Source organism: Stegostoma tigrinum, chromosome 7, assembly GCF_030684315.1.
Source record: "Stegostoma tigrinum isolate sSteTig4 chromosome 7, sSteTig4.hap1, whole genome shotgun sequence".
In the NCBI taxonomy this organism is placed as follows: Eukaryota; Metazoa; Chordata; class Chondrichthyes; order Orectolobiformes; family Stegostomatidae; genus Stegostoma; species Stegostoma tigrinum.
In genome coordinates, this window is record NC_081360.1 from 58,415,414 (window position 1) to 58,434,365 (window position 18,952).

An 18,952-nucleotide genomic window follows, 5' to 3' on the forward strand; every position below is an offset into this window, starting at 1 on the left:
GGAATGGAACGCTTTGCCTGCAACAGTAGTAGATTCGCCAACTTTAGGTACATTTAAGTTGCCATTGGACAAGCATATGGATGTACATGGAATAGTGTAGGTTAGATGGGCTTGAGATCGGTATGACAGGTCGGCACAACATCAAGGGCCGAAGTGCCTGTACTGTGATGTTATGTTCTATGTTCTAACCTCATTCATTCTTGTAACCTATGACACTGATACTGACATGTACCATGGTCACTGGCTTTTCAGTCACTCCCTTCAGAATGCCTTGTTACTGCATTGCGACCTTCTTGACCCTAGCACCAGGGGAGGCAACATACCATCCATCGGGTCTGTCTTGCTGCCACAGAAACATCTGTCTATTAGCCTTACTAATGAGTCCTTGATCACCTTAGCCTGCCATTATTCTTCATCCCATCTTGTGCACCAGATCCACTGGTGTCATGGACATGTCGACCACTGCTAACCCCTAAGAAGTTTGCTCTACCCAAGTTCAATCATCCTTTACCCTCTTGATATGAAGTTGAGTCTACCTGTACAAACCGGTTCACTTGGTTGACCTACTAGTTAGTAAACAATTGTTGTGTGAATGTTTGTTTTCTAGAATCAGTTGTTTCATTTTATATCCTTGACTGTTTTCTATTAATGTTCAGGGAGTCAGTCCATGTTCAACACTGACAAGCAGTACTGCATCTCCAGGGACTGACAGCCCATGCTCAACCCTGAATAGCTGCATCAACAAGCCACCACAAAAGAAACCTAGTCCCTGTGGAACTATTACCAGCTTAAGTTCCACACTGGAAAGCAAAGACAGTGGCATTATAGGTAAGCAGTTCGGTTGATGAAAGTATGTAATGCCAACATACCCTATGCTCAATCTTTGTCACTTTTGTTGAAAGTGATTCAATTATTTTTAAAAGGCTAGTTTTTAGAATTGCTATCTAAATCATTTTGTGCAGATAGCGTAGACTTTTTTGATTGTTTACAAGTGTATTGATCTTCTTAAGAAATGTATTTTTGAGTTAGTAAGAATTAGTAAAATCTTGCTTTTAGCATGTTAACTTAGCTTTTTGTGTACATTTTTGACATAATGGTGCAATCAAATATATTCACAATGTCCTGCTGCTGAAACTGTCTGTAAAATGCAAAAGTGAATACATTCTAAAACCATGATTGAAAGCCATTGGAGAAATATCGTGGAATAAAGTGATACCCATGCTGCTGATGTGGTATACGTGGAGTTCCAGAAGTTGTTTGTTATAATGCCACACAGATTCGTGATTCAATGTTTTGTATTACCATTATTTGAATTTTTAATCAAAATGTCAGTGATCTTAGCTGAAAATCATTAGAATTAATTTCAAATGAGCTGATTTCTTATGGTACATGGCTAGGCATGAAAATTTTTTAAGATTGGAAAATTAAACTCTTTTGTGTTATTCTGCTAAGCTTTTTAAGCAACTTCTAAGTTACAATTAAATCTATAAATAAAGAGGAAATGGGAAGAAGTTTAAATGAATTTTTTGTCTCCATATCCGCAAAGGAAAAGGATGAAGTTGATGTAGTAATCCAAGAGAAACAATGTTAAGTAGTGGACAAAATAATTATAATGATTAGAGGAGCTGGAATGTTCAAATGGATAAGCCACCAGTGGTGGATGGATTATCCCTTTGGATATTGAAGGTGTTCAGGGAGGAAATAGTAGTTGTTCCAAGGATTATTTTCCAGCCTTGACTAGACACGGGTGAGTTGCCGCAGAATTGGAGGAATGCAGATGTGATTTGATTGTTTAAACAAAAGGTTCAGAGGAAATGCCAGATAGTTAGTCTTCTGGGGTAAATTGCTAGAATGAATCCTGAGGAATCAAATGAACTTTTTTCAGAGATACTAGGAACTGCAGATGCTGGAGAATCTGAGATAATGAGGTGTACAGCTGGATGAACACAGCAGGCCAAGCAGCATCAGAGCAGCAGGAAAGCTGATGTTTTGGCTCTGGACCCTCCTTCAGAAATGGGGGAGGGGAAGGGGCTTCTGAAATAAATAGCGAGAGAGGGGGAGGCGGTTAGAAGATGGATAGAGGAGAAGAAGGGTGGAGAGGAGACAGACAGGTCAAAGAGGTGGGGTTGGAGCCAGTAAAGGTGAATGTAGGTGGAGAGTTAGGGAGGGGATAGGTTTGTCCAGGGAAGACGAACGGGTCAAGGGGCAGGATGAAGCTAGTAGGTAGGAGCTGGGGGTGCGGCTTGAGGTGGGAGAAGGAAGGACAGGTTAGGGAGGCGGGGATAAGCTAGGCTAGTTTTGGGGTGCAGTAGGAGGAGGGAAGAAATTGAAGCTTATGAAATCCACATTGACAGCCTTGAGCTGCAGGATTCCCTCTCCCTGCAATAACAACCAAAATAGAATCCCCCTCGTCCTCTCATACCACCCCACCAACCTCCAGATCCAACACATCATCATCCGCCACCTGCAATTTGATCCCACTACCAAAGACATTTATCTCTCCCTACCCTTATCTGCTTTCCAGAGGGACCCCTTTCTCCATGAGTCCCCTCCAGCCCCACCACACCCAGCACTTTTCCCTGCAACTGCGGGAAATGCTACACCTCCCGCCTCACCCCCATTCAGGCCTCAAGCAGATGTTTACCTGCACATCTGCTGACGTAGTATACTGTATACGCTGTTCCTGTTGTGGCCGTCTCTACATCGAGGAAACCAAGGGGAGGCTTGGGGACAGCTTTGCAGAACACCTGCTCTCGGTTTGCAGTAAACAACTGCACTTCCCAGTTGCGAACCATTTCAACTCTCCCCCCCCCCCCCCCCAAATTCCTCAGACAATGTGCCCATCCTCGGCCTCCTGCAGTGCCACAACAATGCCACCAAAGGTTGCAGGAACAGCACCTCATTTCGCTTGAGAACCTGCAGCCCAATGGTATAAATGTGGACTTCACAAGCTTCAAAATCTCCCCTCCCCGACTGCATCCCAAAACCAGCCCAACTTGTCCCCACCTCCCTAACCTGCTCTTCCTCCCACCTATCTACTCTTCCCACCTGAAGCCTCACCCCCATCTGCTGCCTATTAGCCTCATCCCGCCCCCTTAACCTGTCCGTCTTCCCTGGACTAACCTATCCCCTCCCTAACTCGCGACCTACACGCACCTTTACAGGCTCCATCGCCGCCTCTTTGACCTGTCTGTCTCCTCTCCACCTATCTTCTCCTCTATCCATTTTCTATCCACCCCTCCCCCTCTCCCTATTTATTTCAGAACCCCCTTCCCCTCCCCCATTTCTGATGAAGGGTCTAGGCCTGAAATGCCAGCATTCCTGCTGTGTTCATCCAGCTCTACACTTTGTCAATCAGATAAATTGTCACTTAGAAAGGCATTGACTAGTCAGGGAAAGTCAGTGTTGCGTATCAAGAGAAGGTCAAACCTTAGAAATTTGATAGAATTATTTGAAGTGAAAGGAAGGAAGGATCAATGAGGGTTGTGTAATAGATGGAGACATTTGATGAGGTCCCACAAAGCAAACTGATCAAAAAAGTAAATGCCCATGGGACACAGTAATGTGGCGAATTAAATCAAATGTTGGCTTTGTAACAGAAAAGAAAGGGTAATGGTTGATAGCTGCCTATGTGAATGGAGAGCTGTAGCAAGTGATGTTCAGTAGGGCTTGGCGTTGGGACCGGTGCTGTTTATTTTTAAACTTTAATGACTTGGACTTGAATGTTGGGTGGGGCACAATTGGCCACATATTGGAGAGTGTCGAGGATAGCTGTCAGCTCCAAAATGACACAGATGCATTGGTGGATTGGGCAGGAAAGTGTCAGATGGAATTCACTCTGATAAATGTGGGGTGTTGAGTGGGACATCACGGGTGGCTCATTGGTTAACACTGCTGCCTCGCAGAACCAGAGACCCAAATTTGATTCCAGCCTTGGGTGACTGGCTGTGTGGAGTGAAAACATTGTCCTCATGTCTGCATGGCTTCTGCCATGAGCTCTGGTTTCTTTCAACAGTCCAGGGATGTGCAGGTTAGCTGGATTGACATTCTAAATTAGTGTCCAGCCATGTGGTGGCAAGGTGGGTTAGCAATGGTAAATGTGCAGTGATGGGTGTAGGGTGGCATGCTGTTTGGAGGGCCATTACAAAATCAATGGGCCAAATGGCCTCTTTCTAGACTGTAGGGATTCTGTGATTCAATGACTCATTTCGGCAGTCAAACAGTAAAAGGGAATACACTGTAAACAGGAATGTGCTGAGAGGTGTAGATGAAGTGAGAGATCTTGGCTTGAAACTGCACAGGTCCCTAAAGGTAACAGTACAGGTAAATGGGTTGTAAAGAAGTCATATGGTACACTCTTTTTATTGGCAGAGGTGCCGAATATAAAAACAAGGATATAATGATGAAACTGTATGTAAGAGACCCGGTGGACCAACAATTACAATATTATGTGCTGTTCTGGCCATCGCATTACAGGAACGACATAATTCTGTGGAGAGATTGCAGAGAAGTTTCACTAGAATGTTGCCTGAGCTGGAGAATGGTAGCTATTGGAAGAGATCGGTTGGGGTTGTTTTCCTTGGAAAGAGAAATCTGAGGGGTGACATGATTGAGGTATACAAAATTGAGGGGTAGGGATAGACAGGAGGAACCTGTTTCCCTTGGCAGAAACTGGCCTTGTCAAAAACCAGGGATCATAGATTCAAGCTAACTGGTAGAAGGATAGGAGAGGATATTAGGACAATGGGTGTCTGGAATTCATTGCCTGAGTTGGTTGTGGAGGCAGAGTCCCTAACAGTTATTTTTGAAGATGTATGTGGATCTGCACCTTAAATGCAGTAAGCTTATGACTATGGGATGTGTGCAGGAACGTGGGATTAGAAAGGCATCTGGGTGTCTTTGAGTTGGCATGGACAAGATGGACCAAATGGCCCTTTCTGTGCTATATTTTTTCTATGGTTCTGTGGTTGTAAATCTGAATGGATATATGTTCTTCCTACTTGACCTGTTTTCATTCCAATTTTGAATGGTCCAATTTTGAATGGTTCAATTTCCAGGCACCTTAACGATCTGTTCCTCAACTCCGAGATAATGGGAAGTGCAGATGCTGGATAATCCGAGATAACAAAGTGTGGAGCTGGATGAACACAGCAGGCCGAGCAGCATCTTAAGAGCGTAAAAGCTGATGCTTTGGGCCTAGACCCGTCAGCGCTTGTGCTCCTAAGATGCTGCTTGGCCTGCTGTGTTCATTCAGCTCCACACTTTGTTCCTCAACTCATTTCTTTTTTCCAGTTCTACAAATGTGAACTATCTTCGCTCAACTTGTTGCTACTAGAGCCCTCCGACTGCTTATTTCCCTGATATTCTCCTCTTCAACTCATCTCAGATATTGTGTACAAAGCCAGTACCTCCATCTAAGTTGTTTCAGTACCAGAAACCACATGTCTATATTTCCACAATTCAACAACCCATGAATAAGTGCTATAGGAATGAAGTTTGGTAATGAGAATGTCTGAAATGTTAAAAATTCAAAAATTTGTGAAAGTGGATATCAAATTGATGACTGTGATTTGCCAGTTTGGATCCAGAAGGCACTAATCCAATTAAGCTACCTCCTGTGTTGTGATTCACTTAGTGCCTGGTGAAAAAGAAGGCAGTGTTTCAATTTCTGCAAGGCCTTTGGTTCAACTAATCTACCCATCCCTTTGTTGAGTGGTTAGCCTATTTGCAGATTTCCTCCAATTAGCTTCCAGATAGCACTGAAATTATGTGAACATCATATTTTCATCTAATTTGTCCCCCCTCTTAGTCGTTATTTCCATTTTACGATAAAATTAAAAACTACTATTTGTATACCAACAAACCCAAGAAAATCTCAATAACTACTAAGAGTATATGCTCTTTCAGAGGTTGTGAGCATTGCAGGCTAGGCTAGCAATTCTTACAAATCCCTAATTGTCCTTGAGAAGTGGTGGTGAACTGCTATACTGAGTGTGTGTGTGTGTGTGTGAGACCCACAATTCTATTAGGAAAGGAATTACATGATTTTGAGTCAGCAGAGTGAAGGAGTTATGATATAATAGAACAGAACACCTCCGCTCAGTTCGCAACAAACAACTGCACCTCCCAGTCGCAAACCATTTCCACTCCCCCTCCCATTCTCTTGATGACATGTCCATCATGGGCCTCCTGCACTGCCACAATGATGCCACCCGAAGGTTGCAGGAACAGCAACTCATATTCCGCCTGGGAACCCTGCAGCCATATGGTATCAATGTGGACTTCACCAGTTTCAAAATCTCCCCTTCCCCTACTGCATCCCTAAACCAGGCCAGAGCATCCCCTCCCCCCACTGCACCACACAACCAGCCCAGCTCTTCCCCCCCCCCCCCCCCCCCCCACCCACTGCATCCCAAAACCAGTCCAACCTGTCTCTGCCTCCCTAACCGGTTCTTCCTCTCACCCATCCCTTCTTCCCACCCCAAGCCGCACCCCCAGCTACCTACTAACCTCATCCCACCTCCTTGACCTGTCCGTCTTCCCTGGACTGACCTATCCCCTCCCTACCTCCCCACCTACACCCTCTCCACCTATCTTCTTTACTCTCCATCTTCGGTCCGCCTCCCCCTCTCTCCCTATTTATTCCAGTTCCCTCCCCCCATCCCCCTCTCTGATGAAGGGTCTCGGCCCGAAACGTCAGCTTTTGTGCTCCTGAGATGCTGCTTGGCCTGCTGTGTTCATCCAGCCTCACATTTTATTATCTTGGAATCTCCAGCATCTGCAGTTCCCATTATCTATGATATAATAGATGTTGTGTTGCTAGGAGGGAAATCGCAGGTGATGGTGTTCTCTATTGTCTGTTGCTTTTCACTTGCTAGATGTTGCCCTGAGTTTGACAGATGCTTTAGAAAGAATCTTGGTGAGCTGCTGGAGGACATCTTGCAGATGCGTCATACCACTTGCCACAGGTGGAGGGGGTTTGGTTGACTAAACTGCATAGTCCTGGATGGGGTTGAACTTCTTGAGCATTGCTGGTCGAATCCAGGCAAGTGAAGAGTATTTCATCACATTCCAGATTTGTGCCTCAGATGTTGAACAGGATTTAGGAGGCAGGAGATGAATAACTTGTCATGGAATGCCAAGGCTCTGACCTGCTCTTGTAATCATTATTTATATGGCTGCTCCAGTTCTGTTTCTGGTTGGTGGTAATTGAGTGTGAAGAGGAGAAGATTACATTCATTTTTGAGGGCAGTCACTCTCCTCACTTATGGAGTTTAGCATTTATTTTCTTGTTTTGACCAAGGTTGCAGTGAATTCAGAAACTTTGCCCAAGCAGAATCCAAAAGGAGCAACAATGAAAAGGTAATTGCTGTTGCTATCTAAGTGCCACTTTGATAGCACTGTCAGTGACACTTTGCATCACTTGCTGTTAATTGATACTAGATTGACGGTAGCAGTAATTGGCTGGACTGGATTGCACTGTGTGGACAGGACACAGCTAGGTAATTTTCCACATTGCTGGTAGGTTTCAGCATTTTGGCTGTATTGGCATAGCTTGGCTAGACATGACTAGTTTTAGGGCACAAGTCTTGCATTTCTCTGCCAGAATGTTGTCTACACTTTATTGCAATTTCCTGATATCATGTGAAGTGAATCTTGGGGCCCTAGGTGGAATCCAAGATTTATCATCTGGTTTGCACTTTAGGCTGAAGTATACTACAAATGCTCAACCTGGTCTTTTACACCGATGTGCTGGGATGCAGAGCTTCAATCTGATCTGTTCTTTGTGGGAATTGCGTAGGCTTGCCAATGTGCTGCTTCTGCAGCTTGGCATGCAAATAGTCTTGCTTTGTAGCTTGATTATGTTGACACCTCATTTTTAACTTTGCATGGTGCTGCTTTTGGCATATCTTCCTGCACTATTTACTGATTCCCCTGAAGGTAATGATAGAGTGAGAGTTATGCAGTGCATGAGATTATAAAATGAGATTGAGTATGATTCTAAGATAATAAAATGTGAGGCTGGATGAACACAGCAGGCCCAGCAGCATCTCGGGTATGATTCTGCTGCTTTTGAAAGTCTGCAGTGCCTCATGAATGTCCATTTTTGAATTGCTGGATTTGTTGATAGCTTGGGCAAAATCCAGTCAGGTGGAATATATTGGGCTTTGAGATTATCTACTTCGGCAGGAAGAGTAGAGGAGCAGTATATTAAATGGAGAAAGATTGCAGCAGAAGAGGAATTTCGAGGTTCTCATGAGAGTTGTAATCTAATATCCAAATTCAGCAGAGAATAGGGAAACAAATAGAATGTTGACATTTATTTCGAGGGAATGCTGTACAAAAAGATGGAGTCCTTCTAAACTACACAAAGCTCTAATCAGATTACACCTAAACACAGTGAACACTTGAGACAATTCAAAAGTTTCACGGGGTGTGGAAGGACTATCTTATGAGGAGAGATGGAGAAGGTTGGAGTTCTGAAAAAGAGGGGAATGGGTTTTGAAACATGAGATTCTGAGGGACTTGACAAAGAAGATGTAGAGAGGTTGTTTTCCCTTGCAGAAGAATCATGGACCAGAGGACGACATTGCTGAATGAACGATTGCTCACTTAAGACAAGATGTGTAGGTGCTGGTGATGGACTGGGATGGAAAACGTCAGAAGTCACATGATACTAGGTCACTGTATAACGGGTTTTATGAAATCACAAGCATAGGATAGGAACTTATAACTTGCTGTGCCTGTGTGCTTCCCTCCACTTCACCTGACAAAGAAGCAATGCTTTCAACGCATTTGATTTCAAATAAATCTGTTGGACTAAACTTGGTAACAAGGTATAGAGCTGGATGAACATAGCAGGCCAAGCAGCATCACAGGAGCAGGTAAAGCTGACGTTTTGGGCCTAGACCCTTCCTCAGAAAATGAGGGGAGTTAGGGTCCAAAACGTCAGCTTTCCTGCTCCTGTGATGCTGCTTGGCCTGCTATGCTGATCCAGCTCTCCATCTTATTATCTCAGATTCTCCAGCATCTGTAGTTCCTACTATCTCTGGACTAAACTTGGTGTTGTGAGACTTCTCCGTTAAGACAAAGACAGACAAAGATGAGGGTGAATGTAATGTTTGAGGATAGCAATTCAGTGGAGTTCTTTACACCAAAGATATGTTGAAGTTTGTCATAAAGTCACAGAGCTGCACAGCATGGAAATAGACCCTTTGATCCAACATGTCCATACTGACGAGATATCCTAAATAAGTCTTGTCCCATTTCTTAGCGTTTGGCCCATGTCCTCTGAGCCCTTCATATTCATATACCCATCCAGATGCCTCTTAAAAAGTTGTAATTTGTACCAGCTTCCACCACTTCATTTGGCAGTTCTTTCCATACGTGCACCACCCTCTGCATGAAAATGTTGCCTGTTAATTCCCTTTTAAATCTTCTCCTCTCACCTTTAAACTTATGCCCTCTAGTTTTGGACTCCCCACCTCAGGGAAAAGACCTTGTCCATTCACCTTATCCATGTCCTCACCCATAGCCTCTGAGGCTCCAGAGAGAATAGCCCTAGCCTACTCAGCTTCTTCTCCGTAGTTCAAACTCTCGAACCTGGTAACATCCTTGTAAATCTTTTCTGAACCCTTTCAAGTTTCAGAACAAGGAGATCAGAACTGAATGCAGTATTCCAAAAGGGGCTGAACCAATGTCTGTATAGCTGCAATGTGACCTCCAACCACTATACTCAGTGCACTGACCAATAGAAGCAAGCATACCAAATACCCTCTTCCATTCTGTTTACCTGTGACTCTATTTTCAAGGAACTATGAACCTGTACTCCAGGGTTTCTTTGTTCAGCAACATTCCCTGGAACCTTACCATTAAGTGTATAAGACTTGCCCTGATTTGCCTTTCCAAAATACAGCCCTCATATTTACTTAAACTAAACCATTCGCCACTACTTAGCCCATTAGCCCATCTGATCAAGGTCCCATTGTAGTCTGAGGTTATCTTTTTCACTATCCCCTACACCACCAGTTTTGGTGTCATCTGCAAACTTACTAAGCATTGCCACTTGTATCCACATCCAAGTCAATTATACAAATGATAAAAAGCAGTGAATCGAGGACTGACTGTGTTGTAGCATACCACTGGCCAAAGGCCTCCAGTCGGAAAAGCAACCCTCCACCACCACACTCTTTCTCCTACCTTTGAGCCAGTTCTCTGTCCAAATGTCTGTTTTTCCCTACATTCTATGTAATCTAACCTTGTTAACCAGTTTACCATGAGGAACCTTGTGAAATGTCCTGAAGCCCATATAGATCACATCTACTGCTCTGCCTTCTTCAATCCTCTTTCTTACTTTTTCAACAAACTTAATAAGGTTAGTGAGATGTCACTTCCTGCACACTCAGCCATGCTGATCAACCCTAATTAGTCCTTGCTGTTCCAAATACATGTAACTCATGTCTTTCAGGATCCTCTGCAAATACTGGACCATTACTGATGTTAGGCTCACTGGCCTGTAGTTCCCTAGCTTTTCCTTACCACCCTTGTTAAATAGTGGCACCGCGTTAGCCAACCTCCAGTCTTTCAGCACCACACCAGTGGCTATTGATTATATAAATTTCTCAGCAAGGGCTCCAACAATCACCTGTCTGGCTCACCTGATCAGGCCCCATGGAGTTATCCACCTTTGTGTTTTAAGACATCTACTACCTCTGTAATATGGACGTTCTCCAAGATGATGTCATTGTTGCCACAAGTTCTCCTCCTCAGTGGTTCCAACCATAGGTACATTTCTGATCTTTCAGGGGCTTAATTCTCTCCCTTATTATTCTTGAATATTCAAGCCTGAGATATGCAGGTTCTCATCAGCATGGTTATTGAGGGCTACGAGTAAAGTGTAACTCAAGATTCTCATTGAACGTTGGAATAAGAGAATTTGGCTATTTGGCCCACTGATGCTGGAACATCTTGTGGTTTAATTGGCTCTCTTCCCCACCCCCCCCCCCCCCCCCCCCGGCAAAAAATCTCCTCTCATAGGGTCTAAGCAGACTAATATTGAGCACCCGCCGCCTCTCTGCCTGTCTTGGCCTATTTTAATGACACCAAGTGTTGAGTGAGATGAAAATGGCTGTCTCGGCTGTTAGTGTTAGTGCAGGTGAAGGAAGAGTGGTTAATTATCCCCAGTGAGTATAGAATGCGCAGAGGATAGGAGGGGTTAGTAGTCTTTAGGGTTGGGTTGGAGGCCAGGTGAGGCATCGCAATGAGATGTTGCATGCCATACCAGAATTGTAGAACTCGAGACTTGGTAGGAGATGGATGCAGTGGCAGAATTAACAGTGTGAGAGAGAGAGAGGGCAGAGACAAAAAGTTGGCTCCTACCCTTGTGTAGCAGTGAAGGAAATTAACTTGCCTATGACATTGGTGTACCGTCAGATTCTTGGGCATTGCACTCACCAGGTCCGGTGCCATTGTCTGCTTTGAAAGTTCTAAGGAAAGAAAATGGTGTCCTCCACCCCAGCACAGAGCTTCCAGGGCCCTGTCACCAAAGTGATATGCCAGCTTGACTCTGACCGTTTCTGGGCAGGTCTTGCAAAGGAAAACTTTTTCTTTTAATCATACAGCCCAGAACCACACCCTTTGATCCAACCAGGCCTTGTCAAACATAATCGTCTCCTTCCCCCCCCCCCGCCTGCAAAACAAAAAACTTTTCTACTCATGTAGTTAGTCAAATGTCTTATTGTAATTGTGCCTACATCCGCCACTTACTCAGGAAGGTCATTCCATACACAAACCACCCTCCTGTGATGATTAGCAAATAAGCAAACAGTAAAAGTGCAGAGACAACGCAGTGTGGAGCTGGAGGAACATGGGCTAGGCAGCATCAGAGGAGCAGGAAAGTTGACGTTTCAGGTCCGGACCCCTCTTCAGAAATGGGGAGCAGGAAGGGAGCTCTGAAATAGAGGAGGGGTGGAACTGGGGAAGGTAGGTGAGATGATGGTGGTAGGTTAGTACAGGTAGGGAGTGCTGGAGATTGGTCAGGGGGATGGGTGGGGTGGATTGGTTGGAGAAAAGATGGACACGTGTCAGGTCAAGGAGGCGGGGTTGAGGGGGAGGGCTGGCATAGAATGAGGCCGAGGCCGAGGCTGGGGCTAAGGACATTTTAAAACTGGTGAATTCCATGTTTAGGCCAGCTGGCTGTAGACTTTCGAGGCAGAATGAGGTGTTGCTCCTCCAGTTTGGGGGTAGTTTTATGGTGACACTGGAGGAGGGCCAGGATGGACATGTCACCCAGGGAGTGGGAGGGGGAGTTAAAATGGTTGGTGACCTGAAGGTGGTGTCAATTGTCACGTACAGAGCGCAGATCCTCCATGAAACGGTCTGAGTCTGCACTTGGTCTCACTGATGGAGAGGAGGCCACATTGGGAGTGGTGGATACAGTAGACCAAGTGGGTGGATGTGCAGGTGAACCCCTGTTTGACGTGAAAAGTTTGTTTTGTACCTTGAATGGAGGTGGGGCGGGGGGGGCGGTGTAGGGCAGATGCCGGGTGTGGTGGGGTTAGTGCGGAGTGTGAAGTGGACGAGGGAGTCGCAGAGAGTGGCCCCTACGAAAGGCAGATGGGGCTAGGGAGGTAAATATCTCTTTTGGTTATGAGGTCAGATTGTAGCTGGCAGAGAACAATACGCTAGATGCAGAGGTTGGTGGGGTGATGTATGAGGACTGTCTTTATTTTTGTTGGGGAGAGATGGTGTGAGAGCACCACCCGCAAACAAGAGGAGTGACGACACCTATTCCAACTGACGTGTGTGTTGAGAATGCTTGGCACCTAGTTTCTATTTGGCGGGTAATAGAATAGAAATTTATGTATTATTGAGGCGAGATTAAGTAATGATGAGCATTGTAACGAGCGATAATCCCCATTAAGGGGCCTCTTGCCATTTACTAGTAATAATCTCATCACAGTCCTGGGGATTTGCTTCGTAAATACAACTTGTTGGTCTCAATGGCAAGAAAGGCCTCATTTGATATCCAATACAATTCTTCCAAATTATTCACTTAATTTTTTTGGCATTCACGATCATAGTTACATAATATAGACATTTGATAATTGTAAGGAATTTTCTCATGGTTTATTCAACTTGCAAAGAAGCATCAGTTTAGATATGACACATTCTTTAATTTGACAAAGAAATTGTACAACTGTGACAATTGGTATCAGTGATTGGTACCAGAGGACAAATGGACTGTTGGCACAAAATATTTCAATCTTGTTAAAGTGGCTGGGACAGTATCCTGCTCTCTTGCTGAGGTGGTAGAGGATTCCTCCCTTGATCATCTTCATTCTCCTCTGGTTCATCTTCCATCTGCCTGATGAGGGCTCAATGAAGTCTGCTGTATGGGGATCCACTCATGAGGTCTCCTGCCTACAAGGCCTGCTTGCTGAGAACCTACTCTGTCTCAGCACTTGTTAGTTTATCATACTTCCAGGGGCAGGTAACTTGTACTGTGTCAAACAATTGGCTATACTGTTCAGGCCAGTGGCTGAGGCCCAACTAAATTGGAGATGGTGGAGATGGTAGAAATGGTACCTTATGATCTTTTGGATTGCAAATGCTTATGGGATGGAAAGTGAGGACTAAAGAGATCCTATCAGTACTGTGTGAGGGAAGAGAAAGGGAGTGGTGAGGGCAGAAGTGGAAGAGATGGATGGGACATGGCTGTGGTCCCTGTTAATTCCAGCGGGGGCTTCAGAAATATCTACGTTTTAGCTCAAATGAGGATTCTATTGGCCCTTACTTTCCACCCTGCCAGAATCTTTGTATTATTGTCACATGTGCCTAGGTACAGTGAAATGTTTTGTTCTCCATGCAGTACAGGCAGATCATACCATACAAAGTGCACAGGGTAGAAAAAAACAGAGCAAAGACTACAATGTTACAACTGCAGAGAGGAGATGCACAGAGAGCGAGATCAACATGAAATTTAAAATTTTCGAGGTCCATTCAGAAGTCTAAAAAGCCGGGAAGAAGCTATTCTTGAATCTGTTTGTACGTGCATACGAACAATTATATCTTCTGCCTGATGGAAGAGGGTGGAAGAGAATATAACTGGGTTGAGAGGGGTCTTTGATTATGTTGGTTGCTCTCCAGAGGCACAGGAAGTATAGATGGAGTCAGTGGTAGAAGGCTGGTGTGTGTGAAGAGCTGGACTGTGTTCACTATTCTCTGTTTCTTGCCGTCTTGGGAAGAGCATTTGCCAAACCACACTGATACATCCAGATTGAAAGCTTTCTGTCTGCATCCAAAGGATCATTAGCTGCCTTTCCTGTCACCTCTGGTTGGTTGCTACCACAAGACGTACATTTCGCTTCCCTCCCTTGCCTGCATTCTGCAGGGACTATTCCCTTTGGGACACCCTAGTCCAATCCTCCTCCACTCACAACCCACCTCCCGTGACACTTACCAAGCAATTGCGGATTGCCCATTTACCTCCCTCCTTGCTATCAAAGGCTTCAGACGCACCTTCCAGGTAAAGCAGTGCTTTACCTGCTGTTCATTCAGTTGACTTTACTGTATTCATTATTCACAACGCACTCACCTGTACACTGGGGAGTTGAGACACAGACTGGGCAACAGCTTTGCGGGTTAGCTATGTTGAGTAAAAATGACCCTGAGCTTCCCAGTTTCCTGCCACTTCCACACAGCATCGTGTTCCCTGGCCCAACATCTGAGTTGGGGCCTGCTTCAGAGCTGCAACAAGGCTCAGCACAAACTGGAAGAAAAGCACAAACTAATTTTCTGCTTGCAGGCTGTGCAGCCTTCAGAACACAATATTGAGTTTGATAATTTTACAGCCTCAACACCCTCCGTGGAACTCCCTTAAATTGACATTTCACTAAATTTTGGGAAATTGAGAGTATTGGGTGACATATGAAAAGATAAATCACAGCAGTTTATGTTGATTTTATGATCTGCTAAGGGTGTGCCTTTAGTTGGAGAGTCGAATAAGAGATCTAAACAGTTAAATGTGAAATTAGTTTAAGATACTTTCAGCAGTAACGTTGAATTCTTTGTATTTTCAGCTACAGCTTCATCTGAAAATGAAGATAAAAGTGGTTCAAGTCTCGAGTGGAGCAAAGATGGTGGTGTGCGGGACTCTGTGTCACGTGGTATCATGAAGCATTTAAGGCGAGAGAGTTGTTTGCCTGTGGCAGAGGAAGAACCACATGGTTCTGACACCAGTGTTTCAAAATCTGAAACTGCTTCTGATGGTCCTACTGCTTATGTGCACCAGTCTGTGTCGTCATTCCTGATGCCACGACCTAATTCAGTTGCAGGTATGTTTCACTATGTACTTGTGCAAGAGTAAAATTCTTTTGAGTAATGAAAATATAGTGTATAAACAAAGAAAAATGACAAAGTCTAACTAACAGGCCTAAACAACATCTCCCACAGAAGCAACAAGGATGAACTTCTAAATGATTAACTTGTCTTCAATCATCGCTTCTATGCCGTGGAATTAGTTTCTCCAGCAGTTATGATTTGAAGAGGTTGATTTTACTGAGGTCTTTACTCTGATACTAAAATTAAAGTGCTTGATTATAGATACTTAAAGGAGAGAAATACTGCTTTACATGGAGAGACGTTTTGGAATTTCCCATTTTCTTTGTAGCGACATTCGATTTCTGGAGTAGAAACCGATTAGTGTCTTGGAATCAATTTGTTAAATTTATTTTAGAAGCTTCTCCAGCGTCCCTGATTTCAAACAGTCATTCAATCTTAAAACACTACAAATTATGCTTGGCTTCAATATCCCTCATTTATCTAACCATTTAACACACATTTTTGGGAAGCTTGACATTTTTCCCCCATGGCCAACAACTTGACATGAAGTAATGTTATCTGCTATATATTTCCTTTTTAAAAGAATCTATACATTATGAATTTTCTGAATGATGTGAGTCTCAGCTTGGAAACAATCAAATCCTGTTTGACGTGCAGGGTTGGTTTAGCGTGGGCAGTCAAAAATGCAGCTCTCTTTACCTTGCTCCAAAATGCATTAAATCAAACTTTGAAAGAATACTCCTGTTGCACCTCTGTGTCTGTACAAACTCAGATATAAAAAAAACCCTTGCACTGCCCTCCTCTTATTTATGACCTGCAGCACATTCTTAATATTTTTTTAAACTAAGAAAATCAATTCAAACTGCACTGTGACATTACTTTGTTGTGACTTAGTAATGTTATTTCCATGTTTTTCAGAGATTTGGTCCATTAGGACAATCACGTTAATATAGTTCAGAGACCAAGTTGCAGAACTGATTATAGATCATTGAATTGAGAGAGTTCATCATTGTTCCAATGGTTTGTTCCAATCAAAAACATCCACTTTTGAAGTGATGAAATGTTTTCGATTGCAAAATAAAAATGAAACACATTGTACTGGTTAGGGTGTTGAGTAGTGGCCGATATGAATGCTCAAAAGTGATATTTAGAAATTCTTGAATTTGTTGGTTGAAAGTGGCAGAATAGAGCTTTTGAAATTCTAAGTGTCTGTACATTGAAAAAGAAACATCAATTTAGAATCTGTTTATTGTCCATGTGGTGGTTCTAGGGGCATTTTAATTATCTTCTACATGGAGACTGATTATTTAGTGTGGGATGTAATCTTATTCTGTTTTTTACAAATACTTCTGAAGAGGACCAGGTGTGAGTGTCGCCTGATTGCAAAGAATATTAATTCTCTTTCACAAATGTCTTTGTTTTGAAAAAGTCTCCAGGCTGAGTTTATTTGGAGAAGTCTCTAAACTGAGAGTCTTCTATTAGAAATCTCCAGACCATTTGAGATTGAAGCCTCAAGAAGTCTGTAAAGAAGTATAAGCAGGAGAGCTGAAGAGTATCAGTGAGTTAGTCTGCATCTGTGTGGTGCAAGAGACAGAGAGAATTACATCAGATGAATGTGCAGAGTCAGTAAGAAATTTTCAAGTGAAGCTATTTCACTGGAATTGAGTGTCTCTGTGGATATTAACTTAAAATTTGCACTGCTAGTCAAAATGAAATTAATTAAGTTGAGTGAAATCAAAAGGTGAAAATATAAAGCCTGGTGATGACACACTGATTAGAAAGTTCACAGATTTTATATGCTTCTGTGTATTGCTGAGGAAATATGCTTGTGTTTATATCCAGCATTGTCGACTGAGCTGTTGTACTAACTCTGGAGAAACTGAATTTTGTTTAAAACACAGTGAATCAGATGTGATAATGTAGATTATTTATCTGCTGAATTTGTGGTTGCCCTGGAATTTATAGAATCCCTACAGTGTGGGAACAGGCCCTTTGGCCCAATCAATCCACAGTGAACATCAAAGCATCCCACCCAGACCCACCCTGCTATAACCCACCTAATCTACACATCCCGGAACACTGTGGACAATTTAGCGTGGCCAATCCATCCAGCACACACATCTTTGGACTGTGGGAGGAAACCAGAGCACCTGGAGGAAACCCACGCAGACACAGGGGAGAATGTGCAAACTCCACACAGACAGCCGCCCGAGAGTGGAATCAAACCTGGGGTCTCGGTGCTGTGAGGCAGCAGTCCTCATCATCAACAACTTCTCTTTCGATTCCTCCCACTTCCTACAGTCAAAAGGGGTGGCCATGGGTACCCGCATGGGCCCAAGCGATGCCTGCTCTTTGTAGGTTACATGGAACAATCTCTCTTCTGTACCTATACTGGCCCTGAACCCCACCTCTTCCTCCTATCGGTGCCACCTTGTGCTCCCACGAGGAGCTCAAACAGTTCATCCACTTCACCAACACCTTCCACCCCAACCTTAAGTTCACCTAGGCTATCTCTTTAACTTGTCTGTCTCCTGTCCACCTATCTTTTCCTCTATCCATCTTCGATCGGCCTCCCCCTCTGTCCCTATTTATTTCAGAACTCGCTTCCCCTCCCTGATTTCTGATGAAGAGCCTAGGTCTGAAACGTTAGCTTTCCTGCTCCTGTGATGCTGTTTGGCCTGCTGTGTTCATCCCGCTCTACACCTTGTTATCTCAGATTCTCCAGCATCTGCTGTTCATATTATTTCTGATACAACTCACTGGAGGAGATGTCTTTGCATATATCCTCCTCCTCAGTAATGGAGAAACCCAATACATTCAGGTAAAAGGTAGAAGCATTTCCAGCGATCTTAAGTGGATGATCCATCATGGCCTCCTCCAGTCATCCTAAGCATTACAGATATCAGCCTTTAAGTAATCCATTCACTCCATGTGATATCACTAAATGTTTGGTGTCCTTGGATACCGCAGAGGCTTTGGGATTAGAGGAAATCCCTGCTATAATATTGAACGCTTGTGTTCCAGAACTTACAGCTTGTCTAGCCAAGCTCTTCCAGTACGGTCCCAACACTGGCATCTACCCCACAATGTGGAAAATTGCCAGTTATTTCCTGTACACAAAAAGTAGAATAAATCCAACCCTTCCAATTATTGACCTGTCCGTGTACTCTTGATCATGAATAAAGTGATGGCAGGTGTCATCAACAGAACTTTCAAGCAGCACCTGGTCAGCAATAGCCTGCTCAGGCAAGGCCACTCAGCTCCTGACCTCACTGCAGCCTTGATTCAAACATGGTTAAAAGCTGATTTCCAGAGGTGACGTGGGACTGACAGCCCTTCACCTCAATGCTGCATTCGACCACACGTGGCATCAAGGAACTCTACCCACTGATTGCGGTTTTGCTATTGGAGGAGAACTCTCTTCTAATTGGCGTCATACCTGGCACATCAGAAAGTGGTCGTGATTGTTGAAGATTAGTCACCTCACCTCTGGCATATCTCTACAGGGGTTCCTCGGTATTGTTCTACGCCCAAACGTCTTCAGCTGCTTCATCAATGACCTATCCTCAGTCAAAAATGGGATGCCACGATGCAATGTTCAGTGCCATTT

At 43.9% G+C, this 18,952-nt stretch overlaps 1 protein-coding gene across 8 annotated transcripts in view; it reads left to right on the top strand.

Moving 5' to 3' along the window:
* LOC125453905 (protein TANC1-like) overlaps positions 1-18,952 on the top strand; it is a 188,527-nt gene that overhangs the window by 65,076 nt on the left and 104,499 nt on the right. For all 8 annotated transcript variants that reach the window (XM_048534037.2, XM_048534045.2, XM_048534040.2 and 5 more), the window contains 2 exons: positions 657-828; positions 15,081-15,335. In XM_048534037.2, coding sequence (XP_048389994.2) covers positions 657-828; positions 15,081-15,335 — 427 coding nt within the window. The remainder of the gene's footprint in view (positions 1-656; positions 829-15,080; positions 15,336-18,952) is intronic.